Source organism: Amblyomma mixtum, chromosome 9, assembly GCF_055824585.1.
Source record: "Amblyomma mixtum isolate Tamu chromosome 9, ASM5582458v1, whole genome shotgun sequence".
Taxonomy (NCBI): domain Eukaryota; kingdom Metazoa; phylum Arthropoda; class Arachnida; order Ixodida; family Ixodidae; genus Amblyomma; species Amblyomma mixtum.
This window is the reverse complement of record NC_143020.1, coordinates 4,091,704-4,113,863: the sequence shown is the minus strand read 5'-3', so window position 1 is coordinate 4,113,863 and position 22,160 is coordinate 4,091,704. Positions and strand designations below refer to the sequence as shown.

The 22,160-nt window shown below is 47.6% G+C and overlaps 2 protein-coding genes and 1 pseudogene across 2 annotated transcripts in view; 1 reads left to right on the top strand and 2 right to left on the bottom strand.

The window, feature by feature from the left end:
- LOC149328104 (uncharacterized) overlaps positions 1-22,160 on the bottom strand; it is a 398,869-nt gene that overhangs the window by 83,214 nt on the left and 293,495 nt on the right. The gene's annotated exons all lie outside the window — the stretch shown is intronic.
- Positions 6,446-9,215, top strand: LOC149328111 (uncharacterized; annotated as a pseudogene).
- Positions 11,740-22,024, bottom strand: LOC149328110 (uncharacterized). Its single transcript, XM_089562203.1, has 3 exons — positions 21,665-22,024; positions 14,980-16,259; positions 11,740-12,115 (listed from the first exon to the last, which is right to left on the bottom strand). Exons 1-3 carry the CDS (start codon positions 22,022-22,024, stop codon positions 11,740-11,742), a joined length of 2,016 nt encoding a protein of 671 aa, XP_089418329.1.

Below are 22,160 nucleotides of genomic sequence, written 5' to 3'. Positions count from 1 at the left end.
TCCCCGACCATTCAGGGAGAGGAGATCCACAGCCGCCATGACTGCCGAGAGCACCGACGGCAAATGATACAACCTAAAGAGCGCTGCCATGGGCGGCGCTTGACGCGCGCGGCACTTTTTTGCTACAACGTTCGTTAACAGTCCCTTCGGATTCCGATGATTGAGGGTGGGCACGTTTGTAGTCGGGTCTTGAAAAGTCCATATTTTCGGGGTCGTCGGCGCTTGTGGCCTCGCTCACCGGTTGCTGCATGGTCTTGGCGACGCTCGCAGCTGAAGCCGATGCCGACGCCAGGGTCGCCGATGGGAGGGTGTGGCTAGCTGGTGACGGGAAGCGCGCGGTGTCCGCACCTCGAGGAGTCGTCGGCCCTGACACCTGGCCGCACGCCAAGTCGCCTGTCAGGCGAAGCGGCGTGCCTTTTCCGGTACCTCCTCCAGGTCGCCCGACGCCACGCTCGACTCGTCGCTGCTGCTCACGGTGTCGTAGGTGTCTGTGCCGGGAAGCGGCGCCAAGGGCTCGGCAAAAATTGCATTGAACGGCTCCACCTCGTTTGAAGGTGACCCCTCGTGGTGCTGCTCCTTCCCGGGCACCTCCGTCGCGGGGGCGGATTCGGGCTCCCCCGAGCGGCTGGTCGTTGGGTGCTCGTCGGCAACCGACGTCCGGACGGCTGGTGTGCTCCGTGTTTCTGCGGCCACATTGTCCTTGGTCGGTTCCTTCCTCGAGGCGGCGGCCGCCTCATAGGACCGTGGTCGCAGGCAGTCCGCTGTGGCGTGGCTTCCGCCGCAGCGCCTGCAAGCCGCTCCGCATCCGGCCGTGTCGTGGCCGAACACCTCGCAGCGAGCGCACCGTGGCGTTCGACACGCCGCGCCGATGTGGCCGTCCTGGCCGCAGCTGGAACAGACCTTCCGGACACCTCGATAGTCAAACATGACGCGGTGGCCCTGGACGGTCAAGAAGTTCGGCACCGCCTGCTTCATCTCGATCCGGACCACGCGCTTCTTGTTGCCGACGTGACGACGGCCCTTGAGGACGGGGTAGGTGATGTCCAGCACCTTGCCGTAAGAGGTCAGTGCTGCCGCCAGCGCCGCATCTCCCACGCACAGCGGCACACGAAAAGCCGTTACGTGGACCACGGCGGGACCCACGCAGGCTAATGGAACGGAAGTGCCGTTCACGTTGAAGGCGCCTTCCACTAGCATCTTCTCCGCCGCCGCAGCCGAGGCCAAGGCGACGCAGAACTTCATGCCTCCATGGTGTTGGAGGCTCTCTAGCCCTTTCGGGCCGACAACCGACTCGATGCCGTCGACGATGTCGTCAGCCGTCGCGTCGGAAGTAACTTGAAATTGGAAACAGTGCGCCTTTGGGGGCGGCGCAGGGAACACCGGAGGAGCAGCAGGTCCCGGGCCTCCCATAACGTCACTGGCCTCCCATAACGTCACGGGCGGCCGACTGGGCTGCTGCTTGAGGGTCACGATGTTGCCCGAGCACCGGCAAAGGCACGGCGCCTGGGCTGGGAGGCTGGTTGCGGAACCTCGGGGTCGCAGTGGATCCGAGGCCCGCCTGAGCTTGACGAAACTTCTCAACAAGCCAGCGCCGAAAAAAACTTCGCTGGGTCTGGACGAGCTCGGGCGTAGCGTGGAAAGAGAAGTTTATTTTGTTCTGTGTTAACATCAAAAATACAAAATAAAACAGCTGAACTCAATGCTCTGATCAGTCAAGCACATGCGCAGTGACGCAGCACTGAGCACGTAGCGCCAAGCGAGCTCGGCGGTCGTCGAACTACGAATGCCCGCTGCTCGCGGCATCGTTCAATTTAAAGCCGGCAAGGAAACTTCGAGTTAACAGGTCGAGATCATCTCGACTGATCTGGAAACACGTAGATGCAGCTCTTCATGGCTGTGATCAATCGAGATAAGTCCGGTCGCTTCCTGCGTCACGAACAAAAATGATAACACCCCTTTCCTGCTGCCTTGCCCGAACGAACGGGCACTACAATAATACGCGGCAGTATATACATACCCAACAATTCTGGACAAAAGAATTTGTGAGCACGAAACCGTTTATGAACGCTATTTTTCATATAATGTAAAATTTCACTACAAAAATCAATATATCCGCAAGAAGAATCAACAGAAGATCATCAGAAGAACATCAGAAGAATGAACCATTACCTTCAATATAGTGCCTAACAATTTTCCAATTTTTAAAACCTTTTCAGAAAATGTTGGACGAGGTGTCATGTAATTTTCGCCTTAGAGTAAAAACATACTGCAGCAGTGTGCCAGCGCTAAACTCTCGCCACATTGTTGAGGCACATCCCTTTGTTGGTAAGGGCATAATTTTGTGGCTAGAGAGGCATCGGAGTTTGTAAACAGCACACTGGAGTAATTTTCAGCCCGTTTCGCCTCTTATTTCGTCGCCCGAAATCCCTCTACGTGCTGGAATCGTTTGTAGTATCGTTTGTAGTCACACAGTTTCTCATAATCTTAAGAAGATAGCAAGAAGATACGATGTAAACGTGCTCTTCTCCTCCCCAAGCAAGCTATCAAAAGTTTGTCCTGTGATGGTTAATAAGACAAAGCCGATTTGTACTATCAACCACCAACTAGGATTCACCCGTTGCACCACTAAGGTAGTGTACAGCGTTCCGCACACTTGAAACAGAGTGTACATAGGTGAGACTGGACGTTGTTTTAATGAGAGAGCTAGGTAGCATTACAATCTGGTGAAAGAAGGAAAGAGCGGTCATCTTGCTATTCACTGCCGGGACCGTAAGTGAAAACCCATTTTTCGGAAAACTAGGTTTCTTGGGCATGGAAAGGATCGGATGAAAACAGATTATTGAGGCATATCACATTAGAAAAGCAGGTGGTCAGTGTATTAGCACCGCTTCCTTGTCTCGTCTTGATAATGAACTGGCGGTTTTGCACCATTGCGGTTGATTGCCACGAGACGATAGTAGCGCTGTACTTAAGCTTTGGTTTCCGCAATAAAATTCAGTTGGAAGTGCAGCACATCTCCTGTCGTACCTGTGTCAATTTTGTCCCCGTTTTTTCGTGCTGCTACGTTTTCAAGATGGATCAATACCAACTGGCCCAAACTTCGGTGCTTTTGCATAGTATACAAGAGCCTGCGACGGTGTACAAGTGACGTACGTATCGCACATTCGAGGAGACTGGCTGGCTATCAATTACTCTGTTGAGGTATTAGCGGGGTCGCAGCGGAGCACCAGAGAGAGACGACCAGCGTGGCAGGCTTCTAGTTCCGGACTGCGCGTGCCGGGCGTGCGCTCCGAGCACGCGCTGTCGTTCTTTATTTTCTTCTGTCGCGGGAACGCCGATCGCAGCGCCTGCGCTTTATAGCGTCGCCGGGCGCTACAGGGCCCCCCGCCTAGACGGAACGTCGAAATATACGCGCCGACGGGGCAGAGATGGAGTAGCCACGGCAGGCAAGCAGGCAGCTGGAGTAACAGTGTCCCCACGGGGTCGCTACAAGGTCCGGTAAGTTCATGTCGGGGGCCGGGAAGAGCTGTCGGGTGGAGTGCACGGGCTCAGGTGGACGAGCCTGGCTGCTGCGCAACGGGCGAATGAGGCAGAGTGCCGAGCTGACAAAGCATATTAGGGCAATGAAGGCCATGGTGGGGCCGTCACCGACTGTAGTGCTGCCCGCTGGCACAAGTGTCATTGGTGCTGGAACGTTGCAGCTGATGTCGGCGGGAAGCTGGCACACAGAGTACGCCGTCACAAGCAAGGGAGCGGTCGAAACGGCTCCGTGGACAGATGTGGTCTTTAGCGTGGTGTCGTGTCGCTGCTGTAGCGCCAGCTTCAAGTCGTCCAAATAGGTGGAAATGGCTGGCTTACATGGCTCAGGTGCCCGTGATGTAGGGCGCGAGCAGTGCGGTCCGGCCACTAGGGTTGGCACAGGTGTGACCGACGAGACAACGGTGACAGCTGTGGTGATGACGGAGGAAGTTGCTGGGTTCAATTCCAGGTGCTGGGGTAAAGCGGGAGTGGCCGTCCGGAGCGACTGGCCAGTGCTGATGCGCGTGTGGGCATGGTCGGGCTTGAGAGCAAGCGCTGACACTGGGTCAGGAACTGTTTCAGGCAAAGTGGGGCTGGAGGCGATCGCCGTGCTTGTTACTGCTGTCATCGGGTTGGCTTTCTCATCCTGCTCCTGATGACTAGTAGTGCTCTGCGGACCATCTGAGGGGCTGGGAGTGTGACAAGCAGGCTTGGTCGTTGTCGAGGGCTCTTTAGCATCAGCGGGCGACGGCTCCAACCTCACAGAAGAGGCCTGCAGAGCTGTTGGCGGTAGTGACGAGGTAGATGGAGATGCCGGAAGCCTCGGCACGGCTGCTGCCGCAGAGTCGTCTTTGGCTGCAGGAGGCTCTGGCGACAACGCCACTGAAGCGCAAAGAGGCAGGGCCAGAGACGCGGGTACGATAGTAGTGGGAGAAGGACGCGAGGCGAAGCTCGTGCGGATCCCACCTGGTGTGGCGTCGAGAGAGACAGCCGGGCTGGAGACGCTGGACGGGAGTGGCGGCGATGCGGCGAGGGGCCGCTGAGGCGGGCCGGGTTCTGATGAAGGCTGCGTGGGCGCGAGCGAGGCCGGTCCAGGGACAGAGGCTGGCGGCGGCGAAAACGGGTCCGCTGCGTCGTAGAGCGGCGGCGGAACGTAGTAGGCGCCGAAGTCCGCCAAGACGGCCGCACGCAGCGCATCGTATGGCCGGCCGCCGAAGGCAGAGTAGGTGAGCCGACGCAGGAGGTCGGGCGGGAGGATGTCGCAAAGGACTTCGTGTTTGAACGGCTGGATGGTGATGCCGTTCAGGTACATCGCAGCCTCCAGTTGGGCGAACCACCCGCCGACGCCTGCAGGCCGGAACGCCGGGAGCGGCGGGTCGAAACTTGGGTGCTGCCAGTACGCCATGCTGGAACGCCGCTGCGATAGAAGGCACGGTTCGCCAGGTCACCACTGTTGAGGTATTAGCGGGGTCGCAGCGGAGCACCAGAGAGAGACGACCAGCGTGGCAGGCTTCTAGTTCCGGACTGCGCGTGCCGGGCGTGCGCTCCGAGCACGCGCTGTCGTTCTTTATTTTCTTCTGTCGCGGGAACGCGGATCGCAGCGCCTGCGCTTTATAGCGTCGCCGGGCGCTACAACTCCTTAATATGCTCAACATATTAAGGCGAAAGCCTTTAATGGCTCATACAGTCGCCCGTTAACAAAGCGGGTCACACGCGTTTAACTAGGGAACTAAAAACGATAGAAGAAATCCAATAGATGCTTCAAATAGAGTATGAAAAAAGGAACCTACAAGACAAGTTTGATGACTGTAGATTAATAAGTTAGTTAATTATAGGCAAAACTGTTGCAATTGCGTCGAAATAGCGCCGACGTCGATACAGCCACGGGAACGGTGTGATGTCACATCCTCCGCAAGTCGTCACGGCATAGTGAAAATTGTCACAGAATGGTCAGAAAAACGGCGGATTTGTGTGAAATTAGATGGTGAAAATGTATAATTAAGCGTAATTAACACTTGAGATACCCGAAAGATGTATAATTTAGGTATCGATATAGCTGCGGGAACGGTGTGACGTCACATCCACCGGAAGTCGTCACAGCATAGTGTCCTCGGCTTTCGCCTGTCAGCACTTTAGTTGCAAAAGTGTCCTCGCAATTTTTTTTATAAATCAGCTTTAAACCCCTACTTCGGTCAGCAATTCCACACAGGGCCTAAAGGCGAGTTTCTTCTATGCTGTGTATTTCTGGCGATGTAAAGTAAGCCTTTCGCTCGCATAATTTGTCCTCATGAGGGCACATTGAAACCACAGGAGGAAGCTTCCTTAGATTAGCCGTCAGGGAATGTTTGGGTCTTTTGTGAGTACTTTGCAGCTTTAGGTCTCATCGATTTGGCTTGCACTGGCTGTGCTAGTTCTCCAGCGGTGCCAAGCGGTCACGTGAGCGTGCAGCGCCAGTTCAACAAGAATATATACAGCCTGTACACTAGCGCGCACCGACCACTGGCAAAACGAAGGCGCAAGTGCAGCAGCGCCATTCTGCACTACTTCCAGCACTACCTTCAGACCGAGTGCAAGGCGGCGAAGAACTCGTGCAGAACTAGGCTTGCACCTTGACAAAACGAGGAGAAAAGTGCAGAGGGCGCGTGCGGCACCGGAAAAACGAGGACGACGGTGCTGCACCCCTTGAACTGGTGCAGCTGGTGCTGCCAAATCGAAGAGACCTTTTGTAACACTGGGTGTCAGAGTTCTATGGACTATCGCTTTCGGTTAAATGCGCTTTATGGTACTCACACCAGGTGTAAATTGTTCTTTTTTGAAAACTCCTTCGCACGGTACGAAGCTGATGTAGGACCACAACAAGACGCTAAAGACGAATGTATAACGTGTTGCTTTTGGATGAGCTAGAGTGTCCAAGGAGGAAAATACGATGGCTGTAGTGTCGGACACTGAGCAACAACAGGGAGATGTAGGCATTGCACGACTTCAGGAAAGCCATAGTTGCGGTTGGTCACGTCACTCCGATGAAGGAAGTGCTTATCGGCTTGTCTGTACTTATCGAAGGTGAGCACACACCTTGTCTTCTGGGAAGTTATAAGGACTCGCAGTAGAGGCTTGACTTGCACTACGCTTCCTGAGAAAGCGCTTACTCTGTGAGGAGAAAACAGCCACGAAGGAAAGTTTCCAGAGGAGCGGAACATGTGGCTAGCTGCCTCGAGCTAGTCTTGAAGGATTGCTTCCACTCGATATGGTACTTCACACGTGGAACGTCGATACAATAACCTCGACGCTCTCAATGCGCACGTTTTGTTACGTGCACATGTTGGTGGTATTGCGGTAGTTGAGAGAGCGAACGGTACTCATTAGTCACTACAATAGTCGCAATACCGTGGCTTTCCCGCTACTCAAATCACAACGCATACGCTGGCAAATGTGCTGCGGTGCGCATCAAGATCGGTGAAAGGTATTTAGACGTGTGTAGCAAAAAATCATCAATATCTTTTCTTTGCAGGTGCGCTGCTGGAACCATCCAAATGGCTGTGACGTTGTCACGGATGCTTAGAGCACGACGAAGCACGTCCACACAAGCTGCGCTTACCAAGTAGCGCGCTGTCGAAGCTGCGGAGTGAGAGTCCTTCATAGGGAGATCATTGCACATGGAGAGTCAAACTGTGGTGCATTTGCTCTACCGACACCATCAGGTGTGTCCCCTGAGGAATGCATGAAGTTGGATATCGAAGCTGTTAAGAGCGATCTTTTAAGGCGGAAGCCTTTAATGCCTCATCGTTGTAAGCAGGAGTTATCGACAGAAAATGTCACGCTTTTCAATTGGTCGAAATGCTCGAGACGTCACAGTGCGCGAATTTCAAATGGGGCCAATTGTACTTTGGCTAGTAACCATGCAACCAATCAAAGGGATCGTATAGTGATGCTCCAACTAAGTTAGACTGAGTTTAGTTAATTGCTTAATTAATCAATTAGCCTAATTAAGATAGAGGAGAATGAAGAGGTCAGAAGAAAGAGGAAAAGAAAGACGCGCGCCGCAGCGACAACAGCGTCCGCGGAAGGAGACGCTGCTTAAAAAAACAGATAAGTACGAAGCCTCGTTCGCTCCACCACCACGCACTTCCCCACTCAGTTCGACATTGCTCGTTTCATATACGTTGTGTCGAACATCCTAGACAGTTCCAACAATTGACAGGTGAATGACAGAACACGATGGATAGAAATACAAAAATATAAATAGGAAATAGCCTAATTAACCTTTCTAGTTAGACCGCATAAATCAATAAAACTGAGAACGAAATTGGTCGAGTGGGGGAATCGAACCAGGGTCTCCGGAGTGCGATAAGAGCACGCTAGCCACTCCGTAATGCCAGCTGAATGGTTTGGAATGAACAAAGGCGCGTCTAGCTAATACGGCGTCTTCGTTCACTCCCATCTTCCCCCTTTCCCTTACGGCGAGGTGCAGGTGTCCACCCAGATATGCGAGAGAGATACATTTTCTTTCCTCAAAAAATAAATTTACCGTCCAGACGGCGTACAGCCGAATTGGCGATGGCGTTCTGTGGACTCCCTGGCAGCGTTGCAAGACGCTGTCGCGTTCCACTCTTACAGGCGAAGCTTAACATGTTAACCACACATCAGTAACACACGCAGACAGCCAATGGACGCGTCATTCGCTGGCAGCACTTGAACCATCATTCACAACCACATTCGTGACAGAATGCTGTACTAAGGCTTTCGCCTTGCACCACTTTAGTCGCCAAAGTGACTCCTAATTTTTTTATTGTCAAGGAAGCCTTGGCCAATATTACCGCTCAAACAGCAGCTTTCAGAGAAACAGTGACACACCTCTCTTGACTGCATGGGGGCAGAAAACTGCCTGTGTCCTCAGTATGCGCACAGTCCAAGACGGTAGAGAATATGAGTGAAAGAATACAGACGTTGACATCATTCATTCAGAACAGACATGAAACGCAAAAAGTAGATTTGCAGACACTGAAAACGAACTGGGAAGATAGCTTGCGAAATGCCGCACTTGCCATTCGAGCACATTTGATCGAGATAAGAGCGGATGATGAGCGCAGAGCCCTTTTTATGGGTACCGTCGACAAAAGGTTTGCGAACTTACGTATTGCATTGCATAACATTAGAATAGAGATGCAGGCTACCAAGACAAGGTCTAGTCAACAAAAAAAGCAAGAAGACGTTGAGGAGACACAGGTGACAAAGGTATTTCTTTCTCAACGAGAAGACCCGAAGATGCGAAAACTTCTGAAATGAAGCACGAGATTGGTAAGCAGAAGTCTTCGAATGAGGGCAAGCAGATTTCAGCACAGTGTGTTGCCGAGGTTAAGAGTGTGAGTAGCGGAACGCAAGAACACATTAAAAAAGAAGAAGCTCAACCTTCAAGCCTTCCAAAATGTGCGCCAATAGGTTATTTCGCGTACACGTGGTGTGTGAAAAAGTACTCGACACTGAAGTCCGCCGCAATCGCTCGTCGATGGGCTCTGTACAAGGCAGAGTATATAAGTATCGCAGGCCACTCCTTCGCTCCCGGAGCATTCATAAAAAAGAGGCTACTTAGTGAGTTTACACTTGTTCATTGAGTTGCCAGGTAGCTGGACTTCAAACCATTCCTCATGGCCATTCCAACAAGGAATCAGGCTTCGCATAATTCACCCAAAAAGAGATGAAGATTTCATGATTGTGGCAAGAGGTGGACATGAGGGCGAAACTATGCTTCCATTGACGTCAAAAATTTGTAGCGACGCGTGCAGTTACGTCTCCTATGCATCTTTTACGTGGAGAGACGTTGAGGTCGCCGGGTTCGTTAAGCGCGACCAGCTGAAGCTGGTTCTAGAGGTCATTTACCAACGTGTGAATCAAGTTTCCAAAAATGTTCTTTCCTCTAGGATGTTTTTCTGCTGCAGATTAAAGAAGTAATCAAACTTGTCGCAGCTCTATCGCGCCGTACGTTTTCTTCTAAGCGGAGAACACTACCTTCGAAAAGTCCTTCTTTTAGCACAAGACTTCTTATCGTTGATTGTGTCCTCTCTGCTTACTGCCTTTTCAAGCATGCCAAAAGAATGTTATAAAGAGGACCAGAAAAAAGCACACACGACACCAAGCCAACAACTCATTGTCTTATTTCTTCAGCTGCGAAGACATACAGAAGAAGGAAAGAGAATGAAAACACGACAAGATAAAACAACATAGACGCCAAGAGAAGAAAATCATTGCTGGCCGTTTCGCGCAGCCAATAAAACAATAAAATAGGCTATTTCTTTTGCAAGATGGATAAAAGATGGTGCGCTCTGTTACACTATTGCTAAAAACCTAATTATTAATCCCAAAGAACTGTCTCGAAGAAAAAGTGCGCGCTGTGGAATGCAACAGGCCCATCACGTTGGCAAATGTGGACTGCAAACTTTCCACTTAAGTTTCATTAAATCTTCCACAAAGCAGAATGTCAGTTCTCATTCGCCCCGCTAAAAGTGCGGTCTCATGGGCCGTTTCATTAAAAGTAATGCACACGTTACTGGAAAATTTTTGATCATTGCTTCTCACCTCATGAACAGCTTGCTTTCCTCCAAATCATCCTTTCGAAGCCATTTATCGTGTCTGCCATTCATTCATTGTTGCTGATTTGAAGTGGTCTAATTTTGAAAATCAGGTTACTAAAAAAATGCAACTCAACTGCAAATGTTTCATTCACTCAGCTTATTAACGGCCATCCCTCCGAGCCGATTCCTAAGCGGTCGACCGTGAAGCAAGACTTTCCTTTTTCATCCTTACTATTCGGAATTATCTATAGCCGCTTCGCTTAGCGTTCTCTAAAAGTAATATCCAGGTTATTACTGTCTTGGACATTCAAGTCAACAATGCTTGTCAATGCTGATGAACGCATTTTCTTCACCGATGAGTACAACTTTATCACCACTACAGCCAAGATAGAGGAGTCTGGTTTGGTTGGTTTAGGTTTATGGGATTTAACGTCCAAAAACAACTCAGGCTATGACGAACGCCGTAGCGTACGGCTCTGGATACTTTTAACCACTTGGGGTTCTTTTAAGTGCACTGACATCGCGCAGTAAACAGAGGAGTTTGGCTCCGCATCCAACGCTCAGATGAATTGCTGTGGAGATTGGGTAAAAAAGATAAAACACGAAAATATAGTGTAAATATTTGTAACTGGAGGCATCTTTCTAAGACAACTGCCAATTTTCAACGGCTAAAAAGCAAAGGAAAATATTCTCTTCATTAATATCAATTTGCTTTGGTCGTCTTGCTACCATAACCTACCTTCAAAACACCAGCTACACCAGAGACAGAGCAGCTGCTAGAACGCTGAATAACGCGGTAGTCGTCAAGGAGCATCACCGTGCGTTCTGTTTGGAGGAATGGCAGACTTGCGACCACTACGCCCGCGCAGCCTCCTCTCTGTAGGAAAGAAGAAGCTATCATCGAGTAAAGTAGTGATCATTGTTGAGTATTCTGACAACGATAACGAAAAGTCCTTGAGATACAGAACCGTTGAACAATGCCTCCCCTACTTCCGTTTTCTTTCGCGAGATATTCGTTTTGCACGAATACCACTGAATTATCGAATACCCCCGAAAAAATTTGATTTTAAAACGATTTCGATTTAATACAACGCGATTCGTTTCCATTTTTTTCTGAACTTTTTTATTCGATACGGCGGAAAAGCGACAATCTTAGATTTCTAAAAGTAATATTTGCATACCCTTAAATAAGATTTGTAAAGGATACTTCATAGAATTCGCAGCAGGAAAATTTATGACGCATCAATGTTTAGCTTTGTTCCGTTGTGTGTTTTTTTTTACATCATTTCCTGAGCTTTCATATGCTGGGCCAATAGTGGCAGGATTTTACCGCCCAGACACGTCAGTTCTCGCGAATATCTCAGAAGACACGCCGAAAAACTACCGCGCTGTTCTCACAGTTCTCTGTGAAGATAATAGACATGAGTTTACACACAAATGTTCATACCAGATAAGGGTCAGCAAGAGTCATACATAATATAAAAAGAATGCTTAGATGATGCGCTGGTGTGGAGTATTGAGAGCAACGTCTCATAGCTACGACGCCAAGTGGTCGACAGGTATCGCAAAAGGGAACACACAGATCAAACAGCAAAAATCATACAAAAACATATCACCAGGCAGCCGTCTCCGCACACAAATACGCATCGCTGCATTAGCCGCGAGGTAGCGTAACGTTCTCGCAGTAATTGGGTTCACCGGCCTCCGTGCTAGGCGGGCAGTGGTACGCCGTGGCAAAGTAAGCGTTTCGCCAGAGTGGTACATTCACAAAGAACGTGGCGTCAAATGTGCCACTGCAGCTGTAATAGGCGTAGCGCGCGTAGAAGAACTGTGCCTCGGACATCCAGCGGACACTGAAGGCAGGTCGCATTGTGTACCAGCTGGGTCTTGGCGACGCAGGTGCGACGCCTTTTGCAGGCTCAGCTGGCGCTGACCCGACCGCGGCGGCGATGCGCAGACCCATCTTCAACGCCTCCATTTCGACCGCGCCTTTGGGGTCCATTGCGGGTAATGAGCGCGCCTCGCACTGCCTGCATTTAAGTAGCCGCAGCAAAAGGTTTTGATATAAGGGCCTGTCTTATCTGTTTGCGCGAAGAAGAATGGGTATATCCACGTGATAAAGTAGTGAATTCTTTTTTTCGGTGCTTTTTTGTAATTTTTGTCCATTGTTTCGGTTAACTGGTCCCGCATTTAGTATATAAGAGTCGAGCTTCCTGATTATAAAGCTACGTGTTTCACATTTATGTTTTAAGCAATAAATAATGATTCCAAACAGACTTTATTAACGCCGAAACAATGTGTTTTAAGTATTTTTTTGCGGTGCGCATGTCAGTCAGTTAGTTATTTAGTAAGCTAGTTAGATTAACTAGCTAACTAAATAAATAACTGACTAACTAACTAAATAAAGAAATTATCCAGGTTACACGTGCACCGCAAAGAAATACTTAAAACACATTGTTTCGGCTTTAATATAGTCTGTTTGGCTGGCTACCGGCAATCTTCTAAATGCGCCAGATAATAAAGATAACGAAAAGGGTCTAATGGTTTCAAGTAGGATGCTCTTGCTGAAACACATTCTACGCACCCTTAGTCTAGCTTTGAGAGCACCAGAGAGCGAATGATTTGAAAAAGGCCTACTCGGAACCGCACCGTTTTCCTGAGACCACTTTTAGGACAATGAGGGCTCTACAATCTTTTTTAAGTTGTTGATGTTCTTTAGAAATGAGCGTTTCTTGTCAAAAATGGCGCCTAAAAATTTGTGTTCTTGCCTAATTGGCACTGTGGTCTGGTTCAAGTATAGATTAGGATCGACCAGTCGGCCCAGTTACAATGAGAACAGAGCACTTACTGTCTTTTGAGGAGAAAAATTGAATACATTTCTGTCTGCCCAAAGAGCTAGTTTATTTAGTTACATTTGTATTTGTCTCTCTGCACATACATATGCTGAACGAAGTGCATGCTATATGTAGGTCATCTACATAAACCGAAAACATTACGCTCTTGGGAACTATTATAGGTAAGGAATTCATTTTTAAAATGAAATGTGCCGTGCTTAGAATACACTTCTGGGGTACGCCGTTCTCTTGTGTGAAAGTAATGGAAAGAATTGCTCTTAGGCGGACGCAAAATGTGCTTTTAAAGTTGTTCAAGCAGTATGGCATCCTTCCGTGTATACCTAGGTCTGCTAGTCACGAAGGATACCAAACTTCCACGTGGCATCACAGACCTTCTCGAGGTCGAAGAAGACCCGATACCATACTGCTTGTGGATGAACACCTCCCCGATGGTGTTTTCTGGGACAACAAGGCGGTAGGTCGTTCATGTTTTTTCAAATCCACATAGATGCATTCTAAAAGTCGCCGATATTAAAGTACGAATATCAGTCATATGTCGACAGCACTTTCGAATGATTTTGCTGTGCAGCTGGTGAGAGCTATCGGCCTATGACTCCTAGAACTTGTTCGTGGTTTTCCACTTTTCAGAAAAGGTACTACGAGTGCGCTCCTTCTCTATTTGCGCGGAGTATAATTGTTATATCGGCATGATACAGTACTGAATTCATTTTACTAGTGCATTTTTGTACATTTTTGCTGTTATCTTGCCCCTCGCTCAGTTTATAATAGCCGAGCTTCCTGCTTATAGTGCTACGTATTTAACATTTAGGTTCTCAGCAATAAACAATGTTTGCCAACAGACTTTATTAAAGCTGTAAAAACATGTCTAAATATCTTTTTTTTGAAAGATGCATTAGAACCTGAATACTTTATTTATTGAACCCTCAGAGCCGAACGCATTCGAGAGGAGCGGTTACAAATAACAAGATACATAAACTAATGCAATAACTGTTACAAAACAGTTTCATCCTCCTGTTAATTATGTTAGTGCGGTCCGAAAATACTCGTTATCACTTATGTCGAGAATTTCTCCGGGAAGGTTCCATTCACGTGATACGCGTGTTAGTAAAGACTAAAATGTAGATATGGTGTGATATTTTTGTCCATTCCAACTTTGTGACGCTGATGAATGTGGTGTGACATGTACACGGGACAAGTTATTGATTATGTTTAGTCTAATAGCGCAGAAGCACCTAAGGCGGATGTAACAATGAATGAAACAACAAACCTTTCGGCTTTATTGCAGCAGAAAAATGACTTAAGATATGTTTTGGGGCGCATGCTGTCTTTCTTTTTTTTTAACGGTGGCACATCAGAGCCCCCCAAAAATATTTCTGGTTTCGCCACTGCCATGATCGACCGTGTATCCTAATGTCTAGTGCAACATCTTAAAGAAAACATCCCAACTAAAGTTAGGTTAATTAGGAGTGAACTTTTTTTTTAAGGTTGAATGCGGAATATGGTGACGGCAGTGCTGAGACAACTCACAGCATTCTCTAAGCCTGGCATGAAACTATTAATCACAGCGTTAATTTGCGGGCGAAACAACTACACGCTACCAACAATTACTTTAAGAATGACTGGTTGCGTAAAGCGCCACGTTATTTTTAAAGCGCGATGTGAACGGGAAGCATTTAACTAGACTTCATATTACGCAGACCGATAATTATGGATTTCATGTCATGAGAGCAGCGGAGGCCGTTGTGCATAATAATTTCCGAACCTTAGGCCCAAAAATGAAATTAAATTCAGTCACTTTAGGCTCCCACTTTGCTAAAGGGTACAGCAAGCGCCTTAAGATGACCTAGCAGGAATACTTGACATTTGCAGCTGTGAAATATACCCGCGGGCGGTAGCTACTGTGCTGGGGATAGAGGAACCTTCAGCTCACAGCAAACTATGATCTTAACCGAAAATGCTCGCAACAGATTAGGCCACGTTATTTCGTGAGGGCTTGGTTTCTTTTTTTGGCTCATTCACAACAGAGTAATATACATTACCTGAACTCTTTGAACGCCGCCATTGTTTCTCGAGACCACCGCGCCGGTCTCCGCACGTTGCTCCACATCAAAGCTGCCATACGACTCGAAATCACCGCGGCGTCGGCAAGCAGTGGATCGAGGGTGCCCGAACTCAGCCAGCCGTAGCCCGAAGACGACACGTACAGGGTGGCCTTGTTCAAAAAGTACAGTCGGTTGTTGGCTCTGTGCTCATTGTCGTCTCGAATCCAGGGGAACCCTCGTTTCATATTTGCCTTTTTAGCGTCGAACTCGAAGTTGTGCGCCAAGAACAGGTTTCGAGCGAATCCTTGCTTTGACATTTGGGGAACGGCCGGCTCCTGGAACACCAGGTCGCCGGGTAGCTTCAGAGTAAAGTTGCCGACCATCGTCCGTAAGTGCTCCGTGTCATTTGGCGCCGCCATGAGCCGCAGGATAGGGGCGTATTCCACGAATCTTTTTCGAGTCTCCTCGAAGATCTTATGCAGCTGCTGGTCTTTCGCGGGACTCGCGAGGGCCGCCACATACGTGACCCTCCATAGCTGGCCACTCTGGAACACGTGGTCGTTACAGACTTCCTTGCTACGCACTGTTGGCGATTTCAATGTGTTGCCCCTTTGAATGTAGCTCATGGCATCCAGGGCGACAACAAGTAGCATGTAGCATAAGGACAACGGCTGGTCGCTCCTCAAGAGGCGTACGTCCGTAGAGAAAGCAGCCTTGGAGATCGTCTGAAATTCCCTAACTTGGTCAATATCGATAAGAAACTCGAGAAATATGTCCCGTAGCTGCGACACTTTCAGACCGCCGAAGATTCCGCTCATCTCTTCTAAAGACAACGAACCAGTTCTTTTTTTGTCAAGTGGAAATTTTTTTTCCCACGCGGACACGTCCTTCCGGGTGTAGTTAGTGCCGAAATGCGCGCTCAGGATGGAGAGAGCAGTGATGTAGCAGGAATCGTTGCAAAATGCTTTGTATTCGGTGGTCCGGAGTAGCCTCCTTTTTAACACGAACACTTGTGTTTTAGTGGTACGGCTGATTAAACTGAAAATAAACTTGAGGTGGTATCGCCTATCCACCGCGAGGGCGAAACGTAGCAAATCTGCGCCACTCATTCGGCTGGAGGTGTTTGCGATTTCCAGCACGATCGCCGCGACATCTCTGGCTCGCTGATCTTGACGCCAAACCTCATTGAGGCACGATGTGTAGAGAGCGTGAAGTGCTGCCGCAGCCGGACTGCCGTAGTTTTGTGTTCCTTTGTTGATGTTGGAGATGATGTCCTCCTGCGAATTTGCACAACAGGACAAGGACCAAGTATCTAATTAAAGACACATAATGAACTTTGTTCACAACGGTCACTTTGGTCGTACTACGGAGCATTGACACTCGTGTCGTTGAACCAAAGTGTAGAATGAAATTAGAGTCACATTGTCCGCATAGTACCACGGAGTGCAGATCCCCATCTTTAGGGACTGTTTTGTGTGGGTTCGATATCCAAGCGGCGATAAGGTAAGGGAAACCCGACGCGGAGAGTGTTTTACATATTAACATGTATCCCGTGTAGCACAGTGTGCAACGTCGACAATCTTTCGGGGTACTAAACGTACGAACGATGTTCTATTCGCGGACTGCCAATGCATTACATAATTTATCTTGATCGTCCACGGCTTTGTTAGGAAGCGCCAGGGCTGATGTTCTCGCAGAATCCGGGAAGTCCCACGTTGCAGGACAGAGGAGAGAGGACTAGTGCTTCTTCGCCTCAAGGCTTCTCAAAACTGCCGATGCGCAATTCACGCCACATGGCCCAACAGGAAACCCAATGGTCTTTCAGTTTTGACAAGGATTGCGCTTACTCCTTCTATAATTATAACGTTAGCGCCAATCAGACTTTCACTACGCCTAAACTGGATAAAAAACGTAGCAGTTGTCGCTTGGTGCAACTGAAACCGGGCGCGTTCACCTTCTATCAAATGCAGTTGGTATCCAGATAGCGTATGCAATGACCGTTATATGTTGGAGTGTGGCACTCAGCTCTGCTATGTTCCCTGCGGAGAGCGAACAGGGTGAAATGATGCGCAGTGCACAGGTTCAGACACCTTAGCATACATAGAGTAGGGATGGACGTCGGCAAACGTGGGGCCACTGAATCTCCGACCTTCTTGGCACACCCTGGGCAAACGTTGGCGGCCGATGCAGGCCGTCGTCAGCCTAAACTTGCTGCTTGGATCGAGTAAGCATTGAAAAGCGTACCGCTGAGATAGTTGAAACGAGCAGACAACTTCGCTTCCTGTTCACTGCGTAACAAATCTCCTAGTCATCCTTTCCATATTTTGGCACCAAATTTGAAATGAATGTCGTGAGAATACTCCACAAAAAATAACCTTAGGTGTCCGGTTTATTACACCCAAACAAGCTTGTACTGCAAGATCTGCAGCCAATATAATGTAACATGTGCTTTAGCAGATATCTTATCACGGCACAAAGTAAGTTTCTCTTTGATCCACAGGTTTCACTTGAACATAATGTAATTCATGTAATTCAGCTTGAGTTTAAGAAGCATTATTCAATCTTTAACTGAAAAGATTGAATAATCTTTTGAACTGAATTTTGTCGCGGTTTACGTTTCCTTACTATTACTACTGCTCGATTTCGTCTCTCCTTCTCACTTGAATTCTTGTGGTGTTTTTTTTGTTATGTGCATTTCATTGACGTATTATTGTATGCCCACTCCTGCCCAGGGCCTCAGTTTGAGGCCCTGGGCAGGAGTAAAAAATAAAAAAGATAAATAAAAAGATAAATAAATATCTTGTAAAAAGATAAATAAAAACGAAGTAAATTTTCGGTTTCTAGCTCAGCCCAGAGTGAAAGCGTATGCTTTAGTGTTTTGTTCCTAATGAACAAGCGCACTCTGGTAGGTTGGAGACACTATTTTCCGAATGTTGGTCAAAAAATAATATCTTTTGTTTTTCTTTCATTAGTATGACTCCTTCATGGTTCCTTCAAGCGTGACAATAGAGTAAGTCTTTTCGTGTATAAATTTAAGTGTGCGGCGCTAAATTCATTAAAATTTTGAACATGTCATAAGTAAGGATCCCGAAGAACCCTCTGAGGGTGGACTGTACTCGTTCCAAATTTCGCTAAATCCCGCCAGAAGAGAGTGAGACCTGGATATCTCCTGTCAAGCATTGCAATGTGAATAAAAGAAAGACATGTTACCTCCCAGTGAGCATGCCAAGATAATTTTAGTTGTATAGTGTTAAACAGTTTACTTGCCTTTATTTTCAACGACCTCTAATACATGGACTTCCACTGTGCGGTTATACCTCAAACGATTCCAAAGGCCCCAACACACAGTCAAAGCCTGCGCAATGATATATTTAAATTTCCCACTACCACAGGCGCGCTCTTTAGAATGCGAGTGTAGCGACGTATCACCTTACGTGCACGCTTCAAAAAAGGTATGCCAGCGAAGAAAACAGTACGGAGCATTGATGGAGCCTGTCTGTCTCCGTCCGATCGGTTTCTCTTCTCCAATTTTTCTGTGCTCGTGTAAATTTTAGGGAAGCTATAGGAGTATACCAGACATTCACCGGCGCGCGATTATCTATTCAGCGCATGCGCGAAAATATGAGAATAGTAGTGAGAACGAGTTAGAGCGCAATGAATAAACAAAATCCCATAGTTCCTGTGGCGCAGTGTATGAGTATCCAGTTATTGAAAGATTAAGACAGTGCATTCAATCCACTTGTCACTGATATGCTTTCCTGTCTTTTTTTTTCTTACGAAGCACAAACAACACGCAAATTATATGTGATTCGCTTCGGGGAGTAGGTTTCCCTGCTAGGTAGCGTTCTGTGATACTTTTGATCCGAATTTGCCTTTCGGAGCTTTTTCACTCTCGTTTTTATTCTCATCCCGTGACCCTTTCACGCCCATCAAATCATCAACGTTGGATGCCGCAAGTCTTCAAGCGAGCGAGAAAGTCGTAAATTTTTTGCAGCAGTTCGGACATTTAGCAGTTAAACATATTTCAGTGGCCTTTCACCTCACCGACATACGCTAGTAGGTAGTAAAGGGCTACGGGAAGTGCGTGCGCTTTGCTGTTGTCATCAGCTAGCGCCACCTTTTCCCCTTGCACCATGCAGAAGAAAACCATTTTTATTTAACAATACTGCAGATTGGGCGAGTTGGTTAACATACATCTTGAAAAATTTAGCGCGACACACAAGGACAGAAAGAAGTAGACGACACGAGCTGTTAGTCAGCGCTCGTGTCGTCTACTTCTTTCTGTCCTTGTGTGTCGCGCTAAATTTTTCAAGAACCATTTTTATTCCTACGTAACAATAAGGAAGGGTACAAGTATGGAACAGTTTGCTCCTTGGATATAAACTTTTTCTGCAAAAAACATTTACAAGCGTTCAAATAATTTGGAAATAATAATGATTACAAATGTAATCACTGAGGCCTGGCGCCCTATTGAAGAATAAGCAGCGCGGTCTCATTTGAGTTCCCCAGCCTGTGACTGCTTCTGTGGCGCGAAATTAGCTTCTTGCGCAGTCTAATATGTGCCAGTAAACGTCGTGTCCTCCAGAGAAAATGTCTACATCTAGTGAAAGGAAAACATTTCAAGATTGGCCTGCGACATGTGTATGGCTGTCATTTAATAGGTGAAGAAATATTATTTATCGCACGAACCCAACAGTAAGCATAACACAAGAGCATTGAACCTCTATGGATTTCATGATGAAGTTTAGCGCCAAAAACGAGGACAAAGTAGGAGTGAAGACACAACACGAGCGCTGTCTTCACTCCTACTTTGTCCTCGTTTTTGGCGCTAAACTTCATCATGAATAAGATTCAACTCGCCCAACTTTCCACCTTACTACTCTATGGATTATTGCTCATTTCAGCAAATTTCGCACTTTAGGACGTTACAGAAGCGAGCAGTAGTGTAACTCTTGCTCTTCAGCATTCTCAACATTGTGTTCCCTAAAACAAAAACTCAGTTCCGCTCCCTCTAATATTAGGCTTTTGGCATATAACACTTTTCTTCGGACGAAGCTCGAATACTCATCTATTATTTGGGATCCGTATACAAAAAAGAACATTAACTCCCTTGAAATCATTCAAAGGAAAGCAGTCATGTTTATTTTCCACAAATACAGCAGATTTGATTCTCCCACAAAGCTAATGGCAGAAAATAATATCCCACTTCTTTCAGACCGCCGAAAAATAAACCGAATTTTGTTCCTCCGTAAGATTCTTTCACGCGAGGTAAACATTCCAATACCTAACTATTTTCAACCTTCTACCACCAGACGCACACGACATACTAAGGAACACACACTGCAGCCTATCTTCGCACGAACAAATTCATTTAAGTATAGCTTCTTCCCCCGAACCATCTCCGATCGGAACATGCTCCCAGAATCCCTTTTTCAAAATAGAAATTTTAGCAACGCATTGGAAGAACATTTCCTTGGTTAAGTTGTCTCATTTTGTGTTTTTAATGCTATTGTTTTTATCTTCCCGTTGTTATCGCCGAATGATGCTGTGTTGTTTTTTCATTTCTTTTGTGTATTGTTAGGTTGTTTGCTCCCCCTGCCTGGGCCACATAGGCCTGCAGTATTTTGAAATAAAATAAATAAATAAATAACTACGCCTAAGGCTGAAAGCTGTCCTCCTTTCAATTTCCGAGAAGTGGACACACTCGCAAAATAGTTCGTGTTGAGCTACCGAAAGAGTAATCACACAAAAATCAGTTTCGTGGACGTAGCATTATATTGCAGAGCAAGACAAAATTAAAAAAGGTGACCCCCCCCCCCCCCCCTCCGCCTTGCAAGAAGCACCTTCAGCTCATGAATATTTCTCTCTTTTGAGCATTTCGCCTTCTACATTTTTAGTAAATGCAAAAGGATGCGTCGCGCTCGAGGCTTTAAATGTTCAAAATGAGATCGTAGTCGTCCTGCTTCTTGCACACCGTCTCTCAAAAGAAGCAATGCTTTTGTTCAATCGACTCAAGAATTCCGCTTGCGTTGGAGAGTACACCGACCTTCACGCAACTGAAACATAACAACGCAGGCTGAAGCTGTGCGTCATGTCATTATCGCATATGCTTGATAAAAACTGACACACAAGCTGTACTTCAGCAATGACAAGCGCTGTTTCAAAGCAGATGATATTAAATCTTCATAGGAATCACTCGACTAACCCATCTGAACGCATTAAGTTCCTCTGGTTCCATTTAAAATGATGCAAACAAAACTGATAAAGAACCAACGGAATTTTATTTTCTGGTGAATTATCCTTCTCCGACACATAGTGGCCTCAGGATATCGATTGTTTATATCGAACAGCTTAAGTTTGAGCCGGAAAGGGTCAATACACAATCAAGTCTGCGGAGATGGGGTGCCCGCAACTGACAAAGGACAGAGTAAATTGGACAGACATGGGAGAGGCATTTGCCCTGAAGTGGACATATTCAGGCTAATGATGATGATGATGATGATTAAATAGTTTACAATTCTCTCGACTCGAGTGACCATTTAAGTTGCATTCAAAAGTTATTAGCGAAATTCGCTGTTTGAAACAGTTTCAGACTAGCCGGCAGGCGAAAGCAGCAAAATGCAAATGCAGGTTAGCAGATTTTCGTGATTAAAACTACCAGGATGTCCGCACGAAAGCTCACCAGCATGTCGTTGGCCACGTCTTGCTGCACAAAGCCGTGTCTGATGGCGTTTTTGCGCATGTACGCGTAGAAGTCTCTGCAGGGCGACTCGTGCTTGTCGATGACGGCGAACAGCCTGCCTGCCTCGCTGGAGCAGCAGAACCGAGGCCCAGTGCCGTTCCTCTCGTCCCGCGTGGCAGCTCCGTGGATGGTGAACAAGAGCAGCGCGGCGGTGGCCGCTGCCAGAGAGGCTCCGCAGAAGCAGCCAAGGCAGGTGCCGGCTGAGAGTAGCTCTTTGCCCCGCCAAGGTGAAGTCCGAGACGCTGGGGGACTGCCGCCAAGGGGTGAAAGTAGGCCTTCTTCCGTAGCCTGAGGCTCCATCGTGTCCGTCTTTCTCTTCTTCTGGAAAATGCCCTCGAGGAGTGCGTGGAACTGCTTGTGGTCAGCGCCTCCTTGTGCTAGAAATGCCCGGTAAAGTGCTCGTGCCCCTGTTGAAGAGATAGAGAAAACTATTAAT

Excerpts from the sequence above, each read along its gene's own strand:
- LOC149328110 (XM_089562203.1), bottom strand. The coding sequence starts at position 22,024 with ATGGAGCCTCAGGCTACGGAAGAAGGCCTACTTTCACCCCTTGGCGGC. Across the intron at positions 16,260-21,664 it reads ACGTGGCCAACGACATGCTG|GAGGACATCATCTCCAACAT; the intron begins GTGAGCTTTCGT and ends GCAAATTCGCAG. Across the intron at positions 12,116-14,979 it reads GCGGCGTTCAAAGAGTTCAG|GCAGTGCGAGGCGCGCTCAT; the intron begins GTAATGTATATT and ends ACTTAAATGCAG.